The sequence below is a fragment of the Sceloporus undulatus genome, chromosome 1, assembly GCF_019175285.1.
Source record: "Sceloporus undulatus isolate JIND9_A2432 ecotype Alabama chromosome 1, SceUnd_v1.1, whole genome shotgun sequence".
NCBI classification, from domain to species: Eukaryota; Metazoa; Chordata; class Lepidosauria; order Squamata; family Phrynosomatidae; genus Sceloporus; species Sceloporus undulatus.
Window position 1 is genome coordinate 292,205,497 of NC_056522.1, and position 27,116 is coordinate 292,232,612.

The 27,116-nt window shown below is 39.8% G+C and overlaps 1 protein-coding gene across 1 annotated transcript in view; it reads right to left on the reverse strand.

Annotated features, from left to right (window-relative positions):
- Positions 1-27,116, reverse strand: part of NELL1 (neural EGFL like 1) — a 657,613-nt gene that overhangs the window by 574,974 nt on the left and 55,523 nt on the right. Inside the window, 1 exon segment of the mRNA XM_042459591.1 lies at positions 2,192-2,342. Coding sequence (XP_042315525.1) covers positions 2,192-2,342 — 151 coding nt within the window.

The window sequence follows — 27,116 nt, forward strand, 5'->3', positions numbered from 1 at the left end:
AGCAGCTAAAAAGGCCAATGCTATTTTAGGCTGCATCAATAGAAGTATAGTGTCTAGATCAAGAGAAGTAATAGTGCCACTGTATTCTGCTTTGGTCAGGCCCCACCTAGAATATTGTGTCCAGTTCTGGGCGCCACAATTCAGAAAGGACATTGAGAAACAGGAGCGTGTCCAAAGGAGGGCGACAAAAATGGTGAAGGGTCTGGAAACCATGCCCTATGAGGAACAACTTAGGGAGCTGGGGATGTTTAGCCTGGAGAAAAGAAGGTTAAGAGGTGATATGATAGCCCTGTTTAAATATTTGAAAGGATGTCATATTGAGGAGGGAGCAAGCTTGTTTTCTGCTGCTCCAGAGAACAGGACCCGGAACAATAGATGCAAGCTACAGGAAAAGAGATTCCACCTCAACATTAGGAGGAACTTCCTGACAGTAAGGGCTGTTCGACAGTGGAATGCACTTCCTCGGAAGGTGATAGAGTCTCCTTCCTTGGAGGTCTTTAAACAGAGGCTGGATGGCCATCTGTCAGGGATGCTTTGATTTGGATTTCCTGCATGGCAGGGGGTTGGACTGGATGGCCCTAGTGGTCTCTTCCAACTCTACGATTCTATGATTCTAAGAATCTACAAGCCTTGGCTGTGGTCTGGATCTGAGGGATACACAACAGAGAAGAATCAAAGATAAAACCAAGACTACGGGCTTGCTGGACTGGTTGAAAAGAAATGTTTTCCACAGAGACAGAAAAGGAGTGTTGAAGGGTGGGCTTAGGAGGAAAGACAAGAAGCTCCGTCTTGGACATGTTGAGCTTCAAACGCCGATGGCGCATCCACTGTGAGACAGCTGTGAGACATGATGAAACTTGCTGTTCAAGCCTTGGAGAAAGGTCAGGGGTGGAAAGATACAACTGGGTGTCATCGGCATACATATGGTAGGAAAAACCAAAAGAGCTAATGAGTTTACCTAAGGACAGTGTGTAGAGAGAAAACAGAAGGGGACCCAGAACAGAGCCCTGGGGAACTCCAACAGATAAGGGAACAGGAGAAGAAGTCTGACCACCTGCGACCACTGCAAAAGATCTGCCAGACAAATAAGATCGAAACCAGTCAAGAACAGAGTCTGAGAACCCAAGGTCAGAAAGTATATTAACTAGAAGAGAGTGGTCAACAGTGTCAAAGGCTGCAGACAGATCAAGAAGGATGAGAACAGAGTAAAGGTCATTTGCCTTGGCCAGTAAAAGATCGTTTGAGATCTTGGTGAGGGCTGTCTCTGTAGAATGCCTTGGGCGGAAGCCAGACTGAAAGGGATCGAGAATGGAGTTGGCTTCAAGAAACTCAAGACAGCGAGAATAAACAACCCGTTCCAAAACCTTAGAAAGAAAGGGAAGAAGAGAAATCGGACGATAGCTAGACAAAGAGGAGGGGTCAAGAGAAGGTTTTTACAGAATTGGGGAAATGAGAGCATGTTTGAAGTCCAATGGGAAGGAGCTTGTAGAGAGAGAGAGAGAGTGAAGATATGGAGAAGCGAGGGCAGAAAGGAGGGAGCTATAGAGATTAGAAGACGAGTAGGAATTGGATCAAGAGAACAAGTTGCAGGTTTGCAAGAGTTCAGAAGTGTAGAGAGTTCATCTCTACACTTACTACGGATGGATTTTCCCCATATATCTGAAAAAAAATGGCCATTAACACAGTTGTCATGATGATTTTTAATGTTAGCATAACCAATTTGTACCATTGTACCATCTTTGCTGATAAGAACTTCTACACTCCCCGAGACTATTCCTGTCATATATGCTACCTGTTTTAAAAATGTGTTCAGCCACTGTCTTTTCTGAGTTGCACCAGAGCTTATGTGGAGTCAGTTCTGAAGCATAGCATCCCTGCCTCTTTGCTCAACATAAAAGAAAAACAAAACAAAAACCCTAAAATCTATTGAAACAGAGACAGAATCCTGTTTTCAGCTAGCACAGACTCACTGAACCAATGGGAATAACCTATGTGTTGACTCACTATGCAGCAATTCATTTGATAGGTCTATTCAAGATTGGACTAACCAATGGTATTCAGGCATCTGTTTCTTCAGAGCCTAAGTGCACAACTTTAATTCAATCCTATGATACAAAGCATTATGCATGCAGTGTATGATTATGTAATTTGCACCAGTAATGATTTACACAAGGAACCAGTTTTCTCTTACCTGTGCTCCAACTCTCGGATTGAGAGAATGACACCAGAAGTTGATGCCCGCTGCTGTAGTGTGGCCAGAAATGTAAACTCACTTTTATTCCTAAATAGCTGGATTAGCTTCTCACTTGTGTGGGGCGCAGCATGGATTTCTCTGTCTACAGCTAAAAAAAAAGTAATAGGGAGGAAGAAGAAGAGGGGAAGAAGCACACTGTAAAAACGTTTTAAGAAAATATTTCTCACTTTTGTCTTTTGCAAATATTTTATTCACTGCCCACCACGTGCTACTGCTTCTCTCATGCAACGTGAACACAAAAAACATCACTTTTATCTGTGTGCCCTATTTGTCACACTGACAAGTTCACAATCAGGCATTCACTGATTTTCTGACAGCATTTCTGACAGGGGATGCTGAGGCATTCAAGCTGTGAGCAGATTACATTGCTGATTCATGAGGTGAGCTGAAAGAAGATAATAGGCTCCCAAATTCAGAAGGTCTGACTGCTCCTGAATCACTTGGTAAGCTCACATTTCAGTTTTACCACTGTCTCCATTATTATTCTTCCTTAATATGCCTGGAGAATATGTCCTTAGCCTTTATTTTATGTGCAGGCAGAGATACATTAATGCCACATCCTCTTTCTATATACCTTTGCCTCTCAGATCTATTTATTTTAATGTACTGCCACACAGTGTGTGATGGGAACAAGCATCATTTCTGGGACGTCTCGGTTCAACAAACAACTCACGGCTTCCATGAAATATTTATTAGATCACAACCTGTTGTTTAGAGATGCATACCACTCCCTGGTGAAGAAGGAAGAGGCACCATCTCCACCGAGTCATGTTTCCTGTAGGTCTTGTTAGCTTAGACTGCCGTTGCCACGGAGGATAAGAAAAAAAATGAAATCAACAGATGACAACTACATTAAAGAGAATGAATCACCCACCTTTCAACCTACATTTCTGTTCTGCTACTTTTCAAAACACCAGGTCTGTCACATAGTTTGGGGATTTGTGTCAGGTTCTCTCCCTGTATTCCATTACTAGTTTTAAAAAAAACAACTACTGTGCATTCTCTTTTTGTGAAGGTTTTTAAGAACAGAATTTCAAGGCTAGCATCTAATTAATTCCTTCCTTGATGGAACAGATTTGGTAAATAGAATCAAGATCGGATTCCTTTCCTTCTGTGTGCAATCCCTTTATTTCCATTCTGCCCTATGTATCCTTAAAAGCTGCACAGATTATTGGGGAGCTCAGGAATAAATTGAAGAATGACAGTAGAATCAGAGGCTGGAGGCTGGAGTTAAGGTAGGGAAATCCCATCATATAAATACTTATATTTCAGCCAAGACTAGATTCCAAGCTGAGCACAGCCCTTTCCTTAGCACGGTCCACAATCACTGATGTACGAAAAAGTGAATGTGCTACAGTTTCACAGGTCTCTCTCTCTCTCTCCCCAGACCTGTGGATCAGAAAACAAAAGAATAGAGCAAGTGCTTTGTTCTCTATACTTACTGCAGGAACCTCAGTTCTTCAAAACAAAACCTACCATACATATCAGTAATTCCTTTGTAAACCACCCAGAGATTACACAATGTGTACAATCAAAAGCTGGCAATAATTTGCACACATAGCAGGTAACCATGAGTAGCAGAGTCACATGTTGCAATCAGTCTGCACATCCCCGTGCATTATATTATCAAGGAATTAAACAGGGGGAATACTTTTCAGGAGAACACTTATTGATTTGTAAATGAGAGTCTAGAATAGTGATTTAAATGTTCTTTCTATATGATGAAGGTGATATCAAACATTGACAGAAGGCAATGCAAGCAAATTAATATTATTCACTGTGGGCAAGCAGAATCCTATTGCTTTTATTCTTTGCTTATAAGCTTCTAGAAACATTTGGATGTCCACTGTTTCAAACAGAGTGCTGGACCACACATTTGCTGCTACAAGACCCATTTTGCAGAAGACAAAACGATTAGGCTAAGACCCTCATATCTTCAAGCATGATCCAGAGATTCCAAGTGACATCCCCACCACCACATCTTTGCAGCAATAGCTTCAATCTTTTTTTAGCTTGTAAATGGAAGAACTTGCTTTATGTTTATGACAGTGCTCCATTTTCAGCTTAGATCTATAGTTGAATGTGCAGCATATAATGAGAGATTTTATCCTAGATAGCCTAGACTTTACCTAGATATATGACATGCCTCTAAGTTTAATACAAATGTTGTAAGACACTATGGTTTAAAAGGTAGAGTAAGGGCCAGATGAGGGCAGGAGTTGTATAGCCTTCCAAATGCTGCTTAACTGCATCTCCCAGGAGTCTAAAATCCAATAGTAATAAATATTGGGGATTATGGTTCAGCAGCATCTAGAGGGCCACATAATTGTCATCCCTGGCCTAATTAGACTGATATTAAATGGGAGATTTGGCAATATTCCTCTCAAGGCAACTCTTCAAAGGAATTATTTTTATCAGGATCACAGCAAAAGAAGAAGGAGTTAATTCCCCTAACCACTTGGTTTAATCCTCATAATTATTACTGCTAGCTATTCTTTGATTTTTATAAAATGTACACTGTGTTCAAGGACACATTTAACTTCACATGTATTTTGGTCATAAGTAAAAGCACTATGAAACAAGACCTAATCTAATTTTACACCTCCTTCTGCTTAAAATGGTTTACTCTAGCCAAGAAATACAAATTCTACACTGGAAGCTGTACTTGCAAGTCCTGGAGCAGTCCAGGATCTATCAAGTGTAATGCCAGGTTTTATAATTGCCTCAAGGAGCTCAGGTGGGACTGGCATTTGATTCTTGTTAGGTGCCACCTACCTTTAATTTAGCTAGGCTTCTGAAAAGTCTCATATCTCAGAGAAAGATTAAATTGATTGTACTACTAAGATCCAAAAATCAGTAGTACAGGATGTTGATTTTTTAAAACATGTTGCCAAAGCCATGAGAATGGGAGCATGGAGAAGGGAATCATAGAACTTGATAGGCAGGATGCCACTTCTTTGTAAGGCACAGAGAGATTGGTATACTGAAATTCACAACAGTGAGAGTTAATCCATATTATACCACAGATAGTATTGTTACAGCTATGGTGTGGTGGAGGTGGTAACTATTGCAGAAAAAACAAGAACAAAAAAGAAAGGTGTTGCAATTGTATGCTTTCCCTAAACCACACCCTGGCTTCATACTCATTTGTTTGCATTAGAAGTTTTTAAAAAATTGGAGGAAATGTTTTCTGCCATTTTGAAAATGGCTTCTGACCTATTTCCACATTCATCTGTGATAATTTCATTACTTTTTCAAAAATAAATAAATAAAAATATAAATATAAAAGAAAATTTCATTAAGATGGAAACAAGCTGGTACTTAACTCCTGTAAAAATGAACACAATATACAAACTGGACAAAAAAAAAATTGTTGGAAATGAGGAAAAGCTACAGGATCATGGTTTCATTGATGGTGGGAATGACTCCATGTAAGAAATTACTGGAAAGGCATACACAAAGCAACAAGTACAACCCTGGGAACTAAATTTCAAATGCTTCCAAAAATATATTTATTAAACATGGTGAACAAAGCTGCTAACGTAAATATAGGTAAGAAATGGAGACAGTTACTATATATGATGTCCATGGCAAGAATAGTTCTTGTGCAGAAATGGAAAGAAAAGGTAATTCCAGATGTACACACATGGCTTCTAAAAATTTTTAGAAGTCATTGACATGCATAAATTAACACAAGCAACCAATGGGAAATCCTTGGAGAATATAGAAGAGGACTGGGACTCTCTGCTAGCTTATTGTAAAAATAAATGGACCGTTACAGCCCAAAAGATCAAGACCAAGAAGTAAACTTAGGTTTGACATCTCTGAAAGAATATAATGTGTGAATAAACACTGGATCCAGAAAAAAAAAGCTGACAAGTTCTAGAAGGTCATGATTGTAAGTTATAAGACATGTAATTCAGAATACTCATATAAAGTGAAAATGAAACAGGACTGAAGAGATTATAATAAATTAACTTCAAGAGATATCAATTTTTTTTCTTCTGTAGCAAATGTGGGTAATAAGACTTTTGTATTATAACATTGTATTATTCTTGAAGTTTCTATAAAAAATAAATCATAAAAAATATAAATAAATAAATAAAATTCTTTAATTTATGTTTTCTAAAATATGCTTTTTATTTCAAATTATACTTTTTAAAATGGCTGTTGTGTGTTTTTCAAGTTGCTTTTTTCATACTAAAGGGAAAGGGTTGATCTTTTAAGCATCCCCAGAAATGGCACCCTCTGGAACCGAATTGGAACACGATGAGAACGTGCGGCGGTGGCCCCCATGCGGTAAAGTCGCGTTCTGGGCCCCATCCTGTGCCCATCGCGTCCCGTGCACGCCCCCGCGCGCCCCCATTAGAACGCGCTGGGGAACGGTTTAAGCCCCATGCGATAAAGTTCAAATGATTCTCAAATGGTGGGGCATGATGCCCAGGAGCATGTGAGAGTTGATCAAGAGTGGTTGTTGGGTGCCTTCAAGTCATTTCCAACTTATGGCAACCCTAAGGCAAACTTATCATGGGGTTTTATTGGCAAGATTTCTTTAGAGGAGGTTTTCCATAGCCTTTCTGTAAGGCTGAGAGCATATGACTTGCCCAAAGTCACACAGTGGGTTTCATGACCAAGCTGAGAATTGAACCCTGGTCTCCAGAGTTTTAGTCCAACACTCAAATAACTAAAATATTAAAATATAAATATACATGAAGCTGTGAATGAAAATATGCACACTGCATAAAAAATTATTCACATACTCCATCAAGTGGGGGATAAAACATTTAAATAGTACTATTTTAAGGTAAACAAAATACATTACATTTTGAATATTTTAGTATGAAAGTGTCATGTTGGCCCCATAGCTGCAGACACAGAGGAAAGGATGAACTTGAGAGGTTGACAGAAATGGCCTTCATGTGTGGGTTGTCTTTGGAAACTCCCCAGGACCTAGTGGTTCATAATTATATAAATTATTTTAAAGGATTTTCTTCTTTCTTTTTTTACAAAACAAAAACAACTGTATGCTGAAAAAGTAGATATGTGCTATGTTAAATTATTCATTTTCATAAAGAAGACTGAAAAACTTAATCAATTTTCTCCCCACTACCAGACATTTTAGAAATCTATTTATTATTTTATTTACTTAATTTATACCCCACCTTTCTCCCTCTGTGGCATCCAAGGTAGCATACAACATTTTAAAGCACAATACAATAAAAAAGAAACCTCATAGTACACAAGTTAAAACACAATTAAATATTATTTTTAAAATTCTATTTTAAAAACACAAGTTAGTGAGGAAGCCAATGAGTTCTCCTGGAGAAGGGAGTTCCGCAACTTGGGAGCAGCCACTGGGAAGGCTCTATCACGTGTTCTCACCACATATTTTCAAAGACATCTTGAGGAGGAGGAGAAAGAGAACCTGTGGCAGCAAGGATCCTCTACAGGAATACTGTCAAGAGTTTCCCACATCACTGTGTACCTCACATGATATCAAAAGAGGGAGGGGGAGGCAAGTGAGTTTCAGAAGATGTAGCTTCACCAGCACCATTGTTCTGTTAGTTGACATACTCATGCACCAGCTATCAGAGAACAGGTGGCAATGATGATTCTCCTTCCTGAGCTGCCTCCCTTCTCAGTTTATGGCAGTGCTTCTCAATTATTTTCTGTCATGCCCCCCCTAGGAAGAAGAAAACATTTTGCGCCCCCCGCGCGACTGTAAATAGTATCATTTGTCTATAAAATTGTTATAAGTACACCTCTGCATAACAGAGCCTCACGCCCCCCTTTACGGAGCCTCGCGCCCCCCCCGGGGGACCCGCCCCACTATTTGAGAAAGGCTGGTTTATGGGAACAAAACATAGGTGATTCCAGGGAGGGAGTGGAAGAGTATTTCTCAAGTCTATTCAAAAACTGGGGAGGGGAACAATAAAGAGCCTTGAAGAGGATTCTCCTTTTCAGGATATTCCAAAAAAAGAGATATAAACTAAACAAAATCTATAAAGGGGGTTGTGCTCTCTAGTCTCTAAAGGTCCTGTTTCTACATCTGCATTTAAACAATAAAGAGGTGAAATTGGATCAGTGAATTTAGAGAGGTAATGTAACATGTAGAATTTTCATCTCATTTTGCTTTAAATATATTAAAATATTGCCAGCTAGCACTGGCAATCCTAACAACCATTGCTAAACCAACCAATGTCACCTCCCCAAAATTTGTGGATTGGGAAAACAATGATGTTATTATAAAATCAGTTATTGCTTCAGACAACTGAGCCCTTCAAAAACTGAACTTTAAAAAACTATTTTGTTTGCTTCCTTCAAAAGTTAGTTGCATCCTCAACTGAAGCACAGCTTTGACAGAAGTGTGGTCTTGGGTGACAGATGAGAAACACATTTGTGTTTATTGTCCAAGAAACTATGAGCCAAAGCCTTATGAAGCTTTCACACTCATTTCATCAATACATTGGTCTCATTCATGCTCAAATCATTTGTTAAGAAACAACCCTTGCTTTGTAAAATATTGTCCGCAGCAAGCCCATTTTAAAAAGCATAGGTTTATGAAAATTTTCCATTCAAGGTTTGCTGGAACATTTTGGAACTATACCTAAGTGGTACCTAAGATCCAGTATGGTGTAGAGGTTTGAGCACTGGATTATTACTCTGGAGACCAGGCTTTGAATTCCCTTGTAGCCAAAGAAACCCACTGGCTGACCTTGGGCAAGTCACACTCTCTCACCTCCAGTGGAAGGCAAAGGCAAACCCACTCTAAACAAATCTGGCCAAAAAAAGAAAAAAAGCCAACCCTGTAATAGGGTTCCCTTAGGGTTGCCACAGGTAGGAAACAACTTGAATGCACATAACAACATGCCTAAGTAATTCCATTGCAGGAGTGGAGTGCAACAACAACTAGCAAAATGAAAGATTGGTGTACAATGCGGAGGGTGAATCTCCTTAACCTGACTTGAGGATTCAACTATAAGTCAATGTCAAATCCTGCTAGCAATCTGTCGAAAGACTCTGAAAAGGAAAACTAATAAAAGATTCGCAATAGACACTTCAAAAATTCCCAAACCAATGAACAAGGGCAATAAAACACCATTTATATAGGCAACCACTTGGTGCACAGACACACCAAGCAAAAGCAATCTGCATTCTTGCATAATTTAGGATCTTCTATGCAGTGTTTTCCAATTACATGCTCTCAAAGCTATCACCTTCTAGGTACTTCAGCTGCAGCTACTTCCAAGCCATTATAACTCTTAGGGACACAATCCAAACAGGGTCCCCATACAGACAGGAGAAAAGGAACCCTTTATCAGGTCTCAGGTGTTCAGCCCAGTCTTCAGTCTCCATCGCTATGAGGATAACTAATGATAGATGTTTATATAACTATATTTCCTTGTATCTGTTGTTCAGAGTATTTGCTGAAGCCCATTGGAAGCAGTTGCCAAGCAATTTTAAGCAACATACTGAGCTACTGGATCATGTTGGCTTGCTTCACCTTAAAGCCCTTGTCCAGAATAGAAAGAATGTACTTGTGTAATGCATCATAAGACAATGAGAGGAAATGCTTCTGTCTTTTCTGGTAGAATTTAGTAGTATTAGAAATTTAAAATATTATGGATATAATAGATAGAAAACCAAGTATAGTATTGCTATCACTATATAATGATGTAAAATGGAAAAAAGAAGAAAGAAGTCTTGTAACAAATTTACTTACAGCAGCGAGATTAATCATAGTGAGAAGTTGGAAAATGAAAATCAATGTGGAACTGGAGGACTGGTATAAAGAAGTCTGGCAAATAGCAATTAATGATAAATTAACATGTAAACTGAAAGTGAAAAAAGGATTATGGAAAAGAAATGATTTTGATGAAATATGGAAAAAAATTATTGAAAAAGTATTAAGAAAAGAAGATGGAAAATTACCTTCATGAGATGAATTAAAATTTTGGTTGGATTATATGGATGAGAATGGCTCCGGGGAAGGGGTGCACTGAGGTGTTTTTAGTATAAAATAAAGTGTTAAAGCATATTTGGATATGAAGAAACTGTAACATTTTGTATTGTAAAACTTAAAAATATTAATTAAAAAAAAGAATGTACAAGCTCCAGAGTAAGAGCCGGTATAGCCGCCATGAAAAGCCAGCTTCCAGCCAGCTTGGGAACGTGGCATATGCACAACGCATGCCCCCAAACGAGCTGGAAGCTGGCTTCACACTGCCTAGCTGCCTGTATGGCAGCCAGCTTCAGGGCACTCTGGCGGTGTGTCGTTTACACAACGCACACCACAGGAGCACCAAAAAGCCGTGCCAGCTTTTTTGCCAGCTCAAAAAGGAGTGGCATTTTGTCACCTCTTTTTGGGCTGGCAAAAAGCCAGATTGGGACTGCAATGTGCAGTTGCCACAGACCCAATAAGGCTCTCTCAGGGGTGGTAAGCCATTTGGGTCAGTCTGTTTTGCCCCTAAGTCCAATTCACTTACGGTCAGAGTTTTGACAAAATGCTACTCAGTGTCATATGTGCACTGGAGCACAGATTCAAAGCAACAAATAATATTTATTTGCATTCTGTTGCATCCTAAAATATACAATACTAGGATGTGTGGAACTGAAAGAAGCTTCTTTATGTCTGTTCCACAACTAGCTGACAGACCTTTCTGAGACTTTTCCTTATGAAAAATTGAATATTTTTATTTATTCATTTAAAAAAAAACTTCATGTCTACTTTGGGGGGTATTATTAAATATGTTATATAAGAAACGACTGTAACTAAATTTCAGTGATATGGGACACAGTCCTACTTATTTTGTTTGTTTGCAGGTTGTCAGTTAGTAATGTTTATTTATAAAAACCCTTTTCACCAAAGAGTGAAACATCAAACATGTGCAGTCAGACAATAAAACAGAACACTATAAATATAAATAAAACACAACATCCCATGAGCCACCAAAGCAACTTCAGGCATATCTTAGCAAGCAGCTTAATCCAGTGAATCAAAGAGGAAGGTCTTCAACCCCTTATGAAAAAGTGTGAGATCCTTCTCCAGCCAGTGGTCCAAAGGAAGACTATTCCACAAATGTGGTGTCAAATTTTTAAAGGCTCTCAGCCTTGACAAGGCTGTGCATGTTGTTGTAAGAGACAATATTTTTTGCCTTAAATTCCTAGATACATCATACCATGCTAACTGAACTGCCAGGTACTAGGGGACAAATCCAAAGCTCTTAATACAAAAACCAAAAGTTTGAAAAGGAGCCCAGTCTGAATCAGTGAAGAGATCTACAGGGGGAAGAAACATGTGAATATTTGGGGTGATTTAAAACAAACTTAGATGGTACTGTTTTGAATCTAGGCCAGTTGAAGTAGATAGTGAGAAGGCAAACCCAGCAGTAGGCTATTAAAATAATTCAAGTATGACAATCAAATGGTCCGTCTCAATGGTCAAAATCCTACAGATGAATTGCATGCCTGTGGGTCACCCCAGTAAGGGAGCTCAAGGACAAATGATCATCCAACAGGAATTAAAAGTTCCTGACATCCAAAACAGCCCTAAAAACACAATGGAGTGAATGAAAGAGGAGCTACTGGATGGGCAGGCTGAAGCACCAAGATCTCTGTTTTTTCCATATTCAACTTAAGACAGTGGGTGGTCATCCTCAAAGAAATTCTTGACAAGCAACCCATCATGGGCATTGACTGATTTAAAACACTGAAAAATCTGTGTGACATCCACATAAATATGATATTGAAAACCAAAATATGAAATAAAAAAATCCAAGAGGAAGAAAGAAGAGGATCCAAAACTGGTCCTTGTGGCATTAGATGCCCAAAATGAAAAAGAGCAGGAACGATCAAACAAAAAAAGATGTAAACCAGGAAAAGGTGTTCCCCATTGTTCCCAGTTACAGCAAATCTGATGATCCAAAGGTTGCAAAAAGATTCAACAGTTAGCACAGATGTTTGATATTAACTCTTAGTCACTAGAATATCATTTACTATATGAGTCCAGACTGCTTCATTCGAGTGACTTATACAAAACCTTGATGGAAATGAGTCAAGGAGATCATATGTAGTCAGATAAGGCAACAACTAGGAAAAGGCAGCTCTCTATAAAAATTTGGATTTGACTGTGAAAGCTTTTAAAAATTCAGAAAGTTATCACACATCAAAAACTGTAGGCTTTTTTACAGTGAAGCAAGAATGGTTAAGCCATCTAGCCATCTTGTTTACTGAATGAGAACTTCCAAGGGAAATTGGTGTGGGTAGAGACAAAAAAAAAAAGATTTTGCTAGGAAAAAAATGCTTCAGACCTAATTGGTCTAGTGTTGGCAGTAATATCATATCATTGGAATAACTTTTTAAAAACTGATAAGATAAAGGTAAAGGTGTTCCCCATTGACAATTGTGTCAAGTGGTTTCCAACCATAGGGGGCGGTGTTCATCTCAGGTACTAAGGCGAATAGCCAGCGTTGTCAGAGTCTACTCTGTGATCATGTGGCCAGCATGATTGCACAGAACGCTGTTTACCTTCCCACCAAAGTGGTACCTATTTATCTACTTGCATTTGAATGCTTTCGAACTGCTAGATTGGCAGAAGCTGGGACTATTGATGGAAGCTTACTCCATCATACAGCACCCAGGCCTTGAACTGCCAACCTGCTGATCTTGCAAACAACAGAGTCAGTGTCTTAGCCACTTGAGCCACCACATCCCTTGATAAAATAAACCTTTCATTTAAGAACTAAAAAGTTGTAGAACACTTAGCAAACGTTTTGAAATCTCAGACTGGGTGTAGAAAAGCCAAGTATTTTTCAAACTTGTAGAATATGGATAAGTAATTTCCGAATTAAAGCAATTTTTTTTCATGTTTACATACTCTGAAGGCACTAGATCCCATCTGATCTTGGAAGATAAGCAGGGTCAGCCCTAATTAGTCCTTGGACACCATAAAATACCAGGTGCTGTTGGCTATATTTCAGAGGAAGGAACTGGTGAAACAACCTGAGTATTCTTTGCCCAAGAAACCTTATGAAACTCACAGGGTTGCCCTAAATCAATAGGTAGCTTGAAAGCATATACACATACATATGAAGGGATTGTGGTGTTAATAAGGTCCCTTTTACAAATCTGTATGATGACTGGGCTCTGGACCTATCAGAGCATTCTCCTCAGAACTGAATGATTTCCTGTGCTTTTTCAATGATCCCATTAATACTGAACAGAACTTGTGCAGAAAAGCTTTTCTTTAGTTTCTGCCGTAAAGCAACATTTTGGCAATGCATGTTTGTGCCATTTTAGGCTACCTTATATATTCAACGATAAGTCAAGAAATATGCACCCTAAAATGGATTCCAAAATCCTAGACAGACTTATACATGGGGCAATATGATAAAATATTAAGCAAATAGGAGTCACTGGTGGAAGGTTGACCAGGCAGAGTCCTCCCCTGAAAGCCCTCCTTCCAGGCTCCACATGCAAGCCTGGCCCCAATTGCTCCAAATGTTACTGAGAGCCCTTTCCTGTCGCCAAGGCTTCTCCTTCTCCCAGGCGGGGCTTCCATTTGAGAGCCCAGGGATGGCCATTTGGCCTCTGGGGTTCCATAAAAACTAAGACTGGAGGCAATTACTGGGATCTGGTTTAAAGCAACCCCTTCTTCTTTTTCTCCTTGGCGGCCCCCTCCCCCCACCTTGGATGCCACTCGAGGTACATCCAAGGTGGGGAGGAGGCTCAGGAAGCAAGAGCTAACCCTCCACTCTTCCCTCCACCTTAGATGCCTCTCAGGATACATCCATGGTGGGGAGGAAGCCCAGGGAGCCAGAGTGGAGCCAGGTGAAGGGCAGAGTGGAGGGTTAACTCTGGCTCACTGAGCCTCCTCCCCACCTTGGATGTATCCCAAGAGGTATCTATGTTGGAGGGGAGAGAGGAGGTTTAGCTCTGGCTCCCTGAGCCTTCTCCCCACCTTGGATGTATCCCAAGAGGCATCCAAGGTGGGGGGACCGCCAAAGAGAAAAAAAGAAGATGGGCTGCTTTAAACCAGATCCTGGATCCCAGTAGTTGGAGAGCTTTCAGGGGAGGGCTCTGCCTGGTCAACCTTCCTCCAGTGAGTCTCTTTTATTAATCCCCTTATGCCCCTAGGTTTTGCCCTCAATTTATCCACTGGTCAAATTCCCTGATTTTAGCCCCAAAAGCTGCCAACGACTTATACACGGGGTCAACTTGTAGTTGAGTATAAACAATATACATTTTTAAATTCTATACATAAAGCACAGTAATATAATATTACAATATAATGGATTAGAATTCTAACTTATTAGAGCACAAGGACTATATCACTTTCATTCTGAGCAAAATGAAAATCAAAGCTACTTTTAAAATACACAAACACACACAGAGACAAATAAGCTACGCAAAAGAGCTCCTGGACTGCAGGAATATTCCCTCAATATTATTGAATGCACTTTAATTTAAGATACAATCCAAACAAGGTTGATTTTTTAAAAGTCTAATTATTTCAAGAGACCGTTAAACACATGCCTTTTGTTTTCCAATTAATGAAAATTAAAACCTTTTAAAAGTTTGACAGGGTTGTGCAATCTTTCCGTTTAGTTAATCATTTTGAAAATGCAAGCTTGGCCCCCTCTACAGCTAATAATCTTTGGTCCCTAAGACAATTTACAGTTGTTGCTGTTTACACACTCAGAACTGTTCCAACTTTTTTTAAAAAATCAATGAGTAGGCACAAATACAATGCTGTATAATGTTTAGCAGGATATCTAGTCTCCCTTTCTCCCCTAAAATGTCAGGACTATCTACTCAACCTCCTTATTACCACCAGACTGCACAGTATCACTGCAAACTCCACAGGTTCTGCTGACCAAATAGCTTGAATGATTCAAGCAAGCTAAAACCACAATTAGGGTGGCCATCTGTCTTACTTTACCAGACACAGTCCTCTCTCTTTGGGGTTGCCAATTGCAAAGGCCCAGTTGAAATATAATGAACTACCAGAAGAAAGGATAGAGGCTTGAAGCTGATCATTAATTGTTGGCGCTTAGACAGCAGACTAAGCAGAAAGAAAGGCTAGTTATCCCTGGCAAGGGATGTGTTGCATTGTATCTCAATGGTTTTATTCTTGTTTAATTCATAACAATTATCAATATAAATTAGCATATGTAGATCTTATGCTAATCCATGTCCCATTGTTCGTGGTGCATATTCAATTCATGGATATTTAATTCATGCATCTAATTTTGACCACCTAATATTGGTGGAGCAGAAGCAATTCAGGCATCTAATGACATGGGGACTTGTTTATCTCATCAGAATAGCTATGTCTCTAAGGCATTAAAATGAAGGGGCTTTCATACATCAGTCCCCCTCTGAATTGCTTATTTACATACTTATTTCTTATGGTCCAAAAGCAAACAATGCAGACATAAGAATTAACTACAGTTTTGGACCCTCCAATGTGGTGTCAAAATTGCCAAAGTGGCATGAGAAACAACCACAGGCAGCAGCAACAGCTATCATACAGCTACCATTGACAGAGTAAGCAGCCCTTTGAGCAGCAGCGTCACTAGCTGGGGTGTCAGCCAGTGCAAAGGTGTCATCTGGGAATGGCACATGTTCATCCCTCCTGCACAGAAAAGGGAGGAGGGCCCAACTGAGTGTCACCTGTCCTCTGGGGTGTCACCCATTTTGGTCTGAACCCGCCACATCCCTTCTATGATGCCACTGTCTCTGAATGCTCCATGTTTGCAAGAATGACAGGAAAGGCTATAAGAGAAAGGTGCTTGCTTGAAGATATACCTAAGTAAATGTGTCTAACTTGTTAAAGCAGTTCATGGCCAATACATGACAAGGAAATGTGCACATGTACAGAATCTTGGGATTTCTGGTTAAGTTGCTAGTCATTCTAAACTAAAAGCACTTGGTGTGCCTGAAGTAGCACTTGAATAATACTTCATACTTTATAAGTGCCATAAGCCTCAGAAGTGTTAAGAATAAAATAAAATAAAAAATAAAGACAGTAGCATGCTGCAAGAAACAGTGTCTCTGTTATCTGTTGAAAACAGTTGACTCCTTGCAATAAAATCCCACTTTCATAGGTAATATGGAGTATTACTTTATCCAGTCATCTTCAGTAAAATATTACTTTCTCACCTGCATGATAATGCCAGCTCAGCACAATACACAAAGAAATAAAAATGATTCAGAAGAAGCTCCACTAAGGTGGCCGTTTTCTACCCTTTAATCTGAAACAGCAGAGATTATTTTAGTGAAATCACTATGCTCCTGAAATCAGAATCATGTGAGTACTAAGTAGCTTAGTGTATTCATTTGAACAAGTAGTGGAGTCTCATTCTCCACATCAAAAGGGGTTATTCTGAATAGTACAATTTAACAGAGGTTTATAGTTACCTCAGCAAAAACATTCATGGGGCAAATTGTAGTTGAAAATATAATCTTGCTACCATTTTCTGTCTGCATCAGCATGATAGATCAATTATAGCTGCCCTGAAACTTTACACAATGCTACCTCCACGTGAGTTTCCAAAAATATAGAAAATTATTTTTCTTTTAATGGAGGTACTTTGCTAGTGTTTGGTTGAATTCCAGCAGAGCCCTTTACACTTACAGCTAATCCATGAGAAAAAAGCAGTTTTCTCTAACACACACTCTAGCACACACACTTTTAGGTAGATGGTAAAGCATGCACTGATAAACAGAGATAGATTCTTCCAGCTGCATGTAATGTTCAACAGGCAAAATGGCTGGAGGCAAATGTCTTAAGAAAATCTTTGAGAACAATTAACTTTAGATTTATTCAACATTAATGAATGCATGTGGAAGTAGGAAAAAGAAGGGACAGCAACCCTGCAAAAGAAGTGCACCCCAAAACTGGGATGTTATTGAGTCCATGCTTGTGATTCTCCCAGAAGACACCCTCATGTCCAGATCACTATTACAGTATGTAAGTTTTATTTGTTTTTTTGAGGATTTTTCAGCCAAAAATGTCAACGTGGACAAATTACCACAAACAAATGGTGGCCTGAATCCCCCTGCCTCCCACTACCCCAAAAGAGATCATAAATACCACAAAACCTTTTCAGCTGGAAAATGAAATCAGAAGCAATGTTATGCCATTTCTAGTTGTGCCAAAAATGATGCTTTGGCCCATCTGGAGAAGCAGAGGGTGATGGCTCTCATTTGCCCATGTCTAACATATAGAAAGCTTACTGTACCATTCAGCCATTGTGGGGTGGGGGGTGGGGGTGGGGGTGAGAATACTTGAACTTTTATGTTGCCTGCTCCACAATCCCCTTCTCCCTTTCCTATATTACTCACTCACAGTATGTTTCTGTCTGTATTACAACCTATATACACAGGTACACAGATGTGGTAATTATTCACTGTATGGTTGGCTCAGCCCTGGTTTCTGACTTTTTGTTTATAAATAGTATTGATACACTTCTATACTTTCCTACCACCCAGGAGAGGTGAGTGGCTCTGTGTTTAGTCTGATCTCCAAAAGACCCATTTTAGGTCCAAAACATACCACAGAAATAATCCAGTTGGAGACCACTTTAAGCACCCAGGCTCAGTGCTAGGGAAGTTTATTGTGGCACCAGACCTCTCTCACAGAGAAGGCTAAATGTCTCACAAAACTCCAGTTCCTAGAATTCCCTAGCATTGAGCCAGGGCAGTTAAAGTGGTCTCAAACTGGATTATTTCTACAGTGTGTTTTGGAACTTAGTCCAGGCTTTAGCAGAGCTATCCAAAGTGCTGAACTCCAGCCTCCAAATAGTTTCAGCACTTTGCATTGCACTTTTAGAGATCACGACTAAAGCCTGAAGTGGTCAGGCTTTAGCAGCCCCACTGAAACCAGAGCACCAACTTCCCATCAAGAAATTAAACTCAGAATGAGAGTGTACAGAAAGAATAACTACTGTGGTACATAATGAAGACCTGCACTTCTTGTGGCAAGGGCAAGATCTTCCTGCATCCTGCCTACTACAGACATAGATTCCTTAGGAACTCCTATCTAATTCATCTTTCTTTTCCACTCACATACAGTTATAATGACAGGCATTTTGCACAATGACAGGCATCAATCAATCAAAATATCTTCAAATTAGATTTAATTCAGATTTTAGATCTTCTATGGAATACATGACACCCCTAACTATAATTCAGTCACTATTTTGTCACCCATAGAACTATGTACAGCAGCAAGCCAACAATGGAAGTGTACAGACTGGCCAGAAATACCGGCCTGGGGCAGAGTGGGGGCATGACACCCATACGACACATGCCCCATCTCCGCCCTCATGCTGGTGTGACGCCGCACACCACACAGCAGGCAGCATCATGGTGCTCCTCTGGCACTGTGTCCAGATGATGCAGTGTCAAAGGAGCATCAAAAAACCACAGCACCAGCAGCTACGGCATCCTTTCCACAGCACAGAAAGTAGCCGCTTTTTGCAGCTCCTTTTTATGCTGCAGAAAGGCCAAATTGGGGCTATGGCATGGGGTTGCCGTGGCCCCAATCTGACGAAGAAAGAGGTGGCTGCAGGCCCCAAACTTTCCTTAGCACCACCACCAAGCAGGTAGGGAATCTGGAAGCCCTTAATGAACTAAAAACTATCAAAGGTCACTGAAAAGTTTGAGGCCAAAAAGCCTTTAGTATCCACTTCATAAGAAGAAACCACACAGAATTTGTAGGGAGGGGGTTCCATAAAAAAGGCCCAGTGCCCACCAATATATCAACCTTAATGGTGGGTGCAAGAGCAGGGTCTCTGCCACTGATTTTAATGACCAGGCAAGGTACTTATGGCTGCAGACTGTTTATCAAATACCATGATCTCAAACCATTCATGGATTCAATGATATGTAAATAAGAGGGTGTGTGAAAGCTTCAAGTATGATGACCCCATGAATTTCATAAGGCTTTTTAAAAGTGAGGAATAGTCAGAGGTGGTTTTCCCAGTTCCTTCCTTTGAAATACAGTATAGCCTTCATTGGTGGTCTCCTATCCAAGTACTAACTGCTTTGTTTCCAACCCCTGAAGAAGACCTTTTCTCATTAAGGCTGAAATACACTGGACATTTGGGATAAAAAAATACTGAATAAACAGTTGACCATCTCAGAGCACGTGGAGTTTGTCACCTCACTGTTTTCTGCCTAAATTTTCTGGCAATATGCCCAGGTCTTCTTTGTATTTAAGTTTCTTCAGAGACAGCTCAAGAGTTGGGGATGGGGAAAAAGATGTAGTGCAATCCCCACTGAAGGCTATGATAAAACTGTGCATGATTCTAATGGATCTTGACTGAACTACAAATCTCCTCCCCTATGGAAGGGGAGGAGACTTTGTCAAGAGTCAAGACTCTTGGGGAATAAGGGCTCCCCACATTTGCACTGATATTTTCCTAATTACAAAACAGTTGTGATACAGGTCTCATTTGAAGTGTACATACATTATTATCACTAATTTAATTACTGGATTTATACCCTGCCTTTCTCCAAAAGAATGGTACCCAACGGAGCCAGAAATTATAACATCAAATACAATTAAAACATAAAAATTTAAAGACACAATTCTGAAAGGACCAACAGAAGAAAGAACAGCTACCCTCCACAGCATTTCCCCATAGCAACCCAGTTTAACTTTCCTAGCATTTCGTGAATAAGAATAAGAAGGATAACAGGGAGGGAGCATCTTAGAATTCACTTGATGGGAACTACACAGGCTGAAAGTCTGAGAAACAATTCTGTTGTGTCCTCTACAAACATGCCACAGGAAATAATGAGTCAGAAAGAAGGGCCTTCCCCAGAAGACCACAAAGTACAAGCAGGTTTATATGGGACTATACAGTCTATCAACTGCCTTAGACCCAAGCTGTATAGGGTTGTAATCAATAGTTTGGTCCTATGATAATCTTCTCTTTAAATTGTCCCCAGAAATGACCAGACTAGTGGCCATAACAAAAGAGTTGTTCTGGCTGGGGTCCAAAACATACTGCAGAAATAATCCTTTTTGATACCGCTTTAACTGCCCTGGCTCAGCACTAGAAAATCCTGGGAATTGTAGCTTATTGTGGCACTAGAGCTCTCTGACAGAGAAGACTAAATGTCTCATAAAACTACCTATCCCAGAACTCCTAGCACTGAGCCAGGGCAGTTAAAGTGGTCTCAAACTGGATTATTTCTGCAATGTGTTTTGCACATAGGTGATGTTTCACACTTACCACAGTCAGCCTTATGTAACTCTCTTTTGATAGCAACCTGAAAGAAGTTAACAAAAGCATGTGCTCCTAATCTGGCATTGTCAGGAATTATGGTCATAACTAGTGCTAATTGTTTTGGAATACACAGGAGCATGGTTCTTATCAGTCCCTGAATTTCCAAAAGATCATCATCTGCAAATATACATGTGTACATTTTAAATGAGAACTGCAATGAAAATACTGTGTTGTTGTTGTTGTTGTTGTTGTTGTTGTGTACCTTCAAGTTGTTTCTGGGGCTTAGAGTGTGTGACTCGCCCAAGGTCACTCAGTGGGTTTCCATGGCCAAGCAGGGAACTGAACACTGGTCTCCAAAGTTGTAGTCTAATGCTCAAACCACTACACTGTGCAGCCTCTGAAATACTTTGTACTAATGTTGATGAGGTATTGCTGAAGTAGCTCTATGCTGGCAGTCTTCTCTCTCCACATATCCTTCAAATGCTTTATGGGTTTGGCATTGCTATCTCTGCAAAGATTCATCCAATAACAAATGTGGGGCATCATGTTGAACAGCACTGCTTTACAATTTATGATTATTTGTAATAAATCACTTGTTATATGTAACTTCAAACACTGAATTTCAACTATAAGATCTGTCAGTGCTGAAATGCTCTGTGATTTTAATATGCAAACCTCCTACTGAGATGATGTCTCATTTTAATTATTGTTTCGGTTTAATGGGTTTTCATTAAATTAGAGGATAGAGCAATTACCAGGGTGAACAGCTAATGTTTCCAAGGTAAGATCTCATTGCTCTGCAACAAAGACAGAGCTGCAATAGTAGCAAGCAAGAAGCATACTGCAATTTACATGTTTACCTTGCAAAACCATACAAAATTTCCTCAAACATTTTATCCCAGTTGTCAAACTAGGGTAATTTACCACTGGTAATCTTTTGAAAAACTAACCTCTCATTGAAAATAGGACCATTTTACTCATCATGCAACTCAGAATAAGCATTCTATACATAAGAACCAGATTTCATCTAATATTGGAAACTAAGCAGGATCAGCCCTAGTTAGTACTTGGATGGGAGCCACCAATGAATAACAGTTGCTGTAGGCTATAATTTAGAACAAGGAACTGGCAAAACTACCTCTGAATATTCCTTGCCTAAGAAAACCATAGGCTCACCATCAACTGACAAGCAACTTGAAGGCACACGTCCATGCGCAGGTGTGCATGCAGGCATGCATACACACACACACTCAAAATACTGGAGGAGAGACAAATCTGGGACTAAGGCTACATCCACACTGGAGAAATAAACTCATTGGACACCACTTTAATTGCCAGGGCTCAGTGTCAGAACGAATTACAATTCCCAAAATTCCATAGCATTGAGCCATGGCAATTACAGTGGTGTCAAACTGGATTATTTCTGTAGTGCAGATGCAGCCTAAGAGATTACAAGAGTTGTTTATGATACAGAACACTCCTTCTCTTCTTCTTCATCTTCTTGTACGCCTTCAAGTAATTTCCAACTTATGGCAATTTCCAACCTAAGGAGACCCTGTCACAGAGTGTTCTGGGGCTGAGGATGTCTGACTCCACCCTAGGTCACCCAATGTGTTTTTATGTCCAAGTGGGAAAACAAACCCTGATATCTAGAGTCATAGTCCAGTGCTCAAACCACTACATTACATTGGTTCCTCATTTTAATCAACCCATAGCCATTTTTAGCTATCTGGCCTGGCATCCAGTTTTGCTTTCAGGCAAATTATGATTGGTGCAAATTAAAGTTCATCTAGTTGGTCTGTTAACAGTAATCTGCTTTGCCAAGAATTAGAAAGATATCTTTAGAAAGTAGTAGAGCCATGCTCTTCATAAATAAAAACAGCAAAGCAAAACCATACAAACTTTATTCAATATTTTCAACTGAATAGTCACTGTTCTCAGAGTCAAAGTTACATTTAACTTTTACATAATGTTAAGGTTTGATATTCAATAGTAAATATCTGGAGATGAATTTCCCCACTATTTTGGGAACTTGATCCAGCACTTGCTGAGTTGACATTCACGATTAACTTGATACTCGAATGAAACAGTATTTTGACTGGTAGCATCTAAAATCATTAAATTTCTTTTCATACCACGTTCCCTGTAAAATGGACTAAAAGCAGAAATTTTCTGAAAATAGCTAAAGTTGCCAATCAGTTCTAAGCTTGCACAAAAATATTTGGTATGTCAACATAAGTGTAAATCAAGTTTGGACAAAAATGTGCATGAACAAAAAAAAAAAAACCCCGCTTGGGAAGCCCCTGAAATAGCTCACAGATTGGTTCCAAAATTTTATTACAGGCCTTGTTTTAGGACCATTAGAAAATACATCAAGTTTAATGACTGTGATCAAGCATCTGGATTTATATAGCCTAACTGACAAGCCCCTAAAATCACAGAATAGATTTCTTATAGCTAAGGGTAGACAACACACATACAATATATATATTTGTCTTTATATTGTTTGTCACATGGAATTGCTTGTTTGAGCTTACTCTCTTGTGCAAATCAGAAAAGTAAGCTGCAAACTAATCTTACTGCAATAACAACAAATGACAAACCTGTGGCAAGGAGTTTAAGCACAGCATGACACTTTGATGAACATTTTCAGCTTCAGTATGCATCTGAAAGTACTTGGTCTATTTTTGTCATTTGAATGTGTCTAGACTTTTTAATTTAGAAAAAAAAGTTTTATTTTTCTCTCAGCAAGTACCTATGTGTGCTGCTTGCTGATTCAGTCAATGTGTGCCACTTAATTCTGTTGTACTGATTATAGCACATTGGCCATCTGCTCCAAATCATATATGTGTGTTTTTGCTCCACTGAGGCCATATCCTTACCCTTTGTACCAAAAAAGAGTGGTGACAAGGAACCATCTGGAATGTGAATATGGAACCTCTTGGTTTAGACTGGTAACTGGCTTAACAATCTATCCAGGGCTTAGGGACAGTTAATTTACTGATAAGCAGTATAGAAATGTACTTGCTATTGTGTTTTTCTTTTCTTTTCTTTCTACTAAGATACCAGAGTCACTGGGACAAAGCCATTGGATTGGTCAGGTCTGATATAAATACATAACGCCTGGCCTGTTGCCTCTGCCTGGTCTACAAGACAGAGCATAACACTGCTCTGCTGGAGATTTTACCCATTATCTATCGCTGCAGCCTCTGATATTAGATGCAGCCTCCAGCTCCAAAAATAGAAGTAATTCAATTCTATTTAAGTCCAGTTGCCTCCATGGTGAGTTAGCTCCAAGCAAATTCCACTAAAGTTTCGTCTGGCCCAGATGCTCCAAAAGTGAATGAGGGTTTACTAAATTTATTACATACAAAGGTACTGGATATTTCTTTACTCAGTATTGTAAATTGTTACACCCCTCTTATTGCAGCAACATACTCACTGAAAGGATTTTGGCCTCCACTTTAAAATTATTAATGTGAACAATTAATATTACATCCATAGAATTGTGTGAGTTTTTTATGGTATTAAATAAGCATTTTTATTTATTAAAATCCTTTTTAAAATAGCATTTGGTATGGGATTCTCACATGTGTTACAATGCGACTTCATGTAGTGCTATGGCCTTGGTAGTGGCTTTGCACACTGAACAGTGAAATTAAGATGATCTCAAAGGAAAGCAATCTGTTGATCTTTTAAATTAGATGTTTACTCCTTTGCTAACTGAAATGCTCGAGGAGACACAGTACCACTAAAAGCACATCATCTGCTCTTAAATCATGTGAGGTAATCAAATTACATGCCTTGTTAACTAATTAGTTCAGGAGTCACTGATTACAAGGTCTTTCCCCACATTTTATTGTTATTGCCCACAAGGAGTTGCAATTTGAACACTCTCTAAATGCTACAGCTCTTGTTTTCAACTTTGTGCAAGAATGGTTAAACAACAGCATTTCATAGTAGCACAAAGCAATGAAAAGAAGTCAGCTAAGCCAATGATAATAGGTAGCAAGCACTGGGAGGAGAAAATGGTTTGTAAGGCTTGTTACAGATTTACTATCCTTTCCATAGAACTACAGTCCATTTTAGAGATCTAATTTCGATTATGATAAACATTAATGTCACACTAAATAACAAGACATTGAAGTTTTTGCCAAAACTCCCTAACAGGAATTTTCTTCTGTGCAGGGCATTTTCAGATAAATCTAAAGTTACAAGTCCATAAAACTAAAGATTTCAAGATTATCCTCCCTAAAAAATGTGATTCAATATATTGCATTTATAAGTACATTTATGAGGAACTCCGAGATAAGGCTGTTGCGATTTGAGCATTACTGATGGCTTATGCCTTTTAAAAAGCACCTGTACAGTGGAAATACTCAGACTTACTACTGAATTATAAACTTCCCAAATATATGCTCATAATGAAAGATGTACTTTAAATAGGCACACTAATTCACATGGAATTTAGCCTTTTTGAAAATGAAAAGTGAATGTGTTTTTGAATGGCCTTTCACAAGTTGAGCATTGCTTATCCTATTTGCATGAAATACTGAAAACTAGATTTACACGTCTCAATTAAACAATCATTTTTACCATGCAAGGGTACATTCTACCATTTGCTTTCATAACATAAATCACAGGAAAGGGTGTTGTTATGTAAGGAAAAGCATACTCTGCCAGGCAAATCTTTGTTACAAGTGGGCAACTCTGACAGGTCCAGGAGATAATTTTCTGCTTGCGGAATCCTCCAGGGGCCACAGGAACTGCCAGAATTTATTTTTCACTACCAGATACAAATGCAACCCCCAATCAAAACCAGAAGTGGACCAAAGGTTTGCTTTCAGATTTGAAAAACAGGTATTTTTATTGTTTAAAAAGTGCAAGAGGAAAAAGTGCAACCAGGTTGCAAGTGGGGTGGTTCATGGTTTCTTTTCTACACACACACATGCGCGCGCGCACACACACACACACAGAGTATATATATTTCACAACCAGAAGTGGATTTCCAGGTGAGTCAATTCTCCATTTTGGGACAAGAAAAGGATTGCTAGTGGAGTATGGCATGTTCAACTGCCAAAAGAATAGCTTGGGCGCAGACTGCACAAAGCCCCAGGGCCACAATTTACGTGACCATTTTTGTGTTTGTTTGTTTTATATGCTGCCTTTCTCCCAGAAAAGGAACTCAAGGCAGCTCACAAATAAAATTGGTTAAAAATTTTACAATAAAATTTAAAAAACAATTAAAATTTATCTAACTAAAAATAGTAGAAAATTACATAAAACATAACTTAAAAACCTAACTAAGGCCTTTTATTTTGGGATGTGTGCCTTAGGCCTATTACAGACTGCCAAAATAAAGCTGCTTCAGGTCTCTTTGGAGGTATGCTATTTAAATGATGCCTGGGTCCTAAGAGTCCGGAGGTTGCGCCAAAGCCACACTCCATTCATAAGCACCGGAGTGCAGCTTTTGGTGCAGTTTCTGGATTCTTAGGATGCATGCATCATTTAAATAGCATACCTCCAAAGAGACCTGAAGCAGCTTTATTTTGGCAGTCTGTAATAGGCCTAAGGCACACATCCCAAAATAAAAGCCTCCCTGACATGAATATATATTAAAAGGCAGCTTGAATAACAATGTCTTTGGACTTTTTCACACGAGGACCTATGTGCTTCCATCCTGAAAGTGGTTAAAGTGCTGGCTTCCCAGAAAAGCAAGCCCATTTGCTAATGCGCATCACACACAGAGCACTACAAGGGGTTAAAAGCACATTACTTAGGTTCCAATGTGAATTTGGGTATCAAGTGAGTCAGGACAAATCCCCATTGCCAGCTTGGGAAATAGCTGTTATGTGCATGCTCCAAACTGTCATTTCCACAAGCCCTCCCCCCATGTCCCAGGGAGGGAAGGATGGCTGTCTTGGGGCTGCTGAACAAACCTTGCAAAGGCTGCAGTGCTCTCCCTCTCCTCTTGTCTTCCCCAATCCAGCCGTGGGGAGCTTGGCGAGAGCACTCCTGCACCCTCTTCTGCCACCTCCTCCTCCTTCTTCCTCCAGCTGAGAGAGTGTGACTTACAGCAGCGCAGTGGCGCTCGTGTCCCTCTCCTCCGCCTCCTCCCCCTGCCGGCTTGCCCTGGCCCTGCTTCAGCACTAGATGCTGGGTAATAATAATAATAATAATAATAATAATAATAATAATAATAGGATTTATTTATATGCCGCCCAATCACTGGGAATCTGGGCGGCTTACAACAGAGGGGAAATAGACGGTTCCCTGCCATCAGGCTTACAATCTAAAAAGACATGACACAAAAGGAGAAGGGTATGGTGGGGGGAGGGGATCAGGTCCAGCATTCTTCTCTCCCTCTGAGGCCTGGACCAAGGCAGATGGACTGGAGGGAGGGCTCTTTTTTTTAATTGAGGCCGAGCCCAATGACATTGGGCCTGTCCTTTCACTCCCTCCCAGGCCAGAAGATGACAGTTGAAAGGAGGGAGGGGAGGGCTCTTCCTCTTCAGGCCCGATGGCGTTGGGCCTGTCCTTTCACTCCCTCCCAGGCCAGAAGATGACAGTTGAAAGGAGGGAGGGGAGGGCTCTTCCTCTTCAGGCCCGATGGCGTTGGG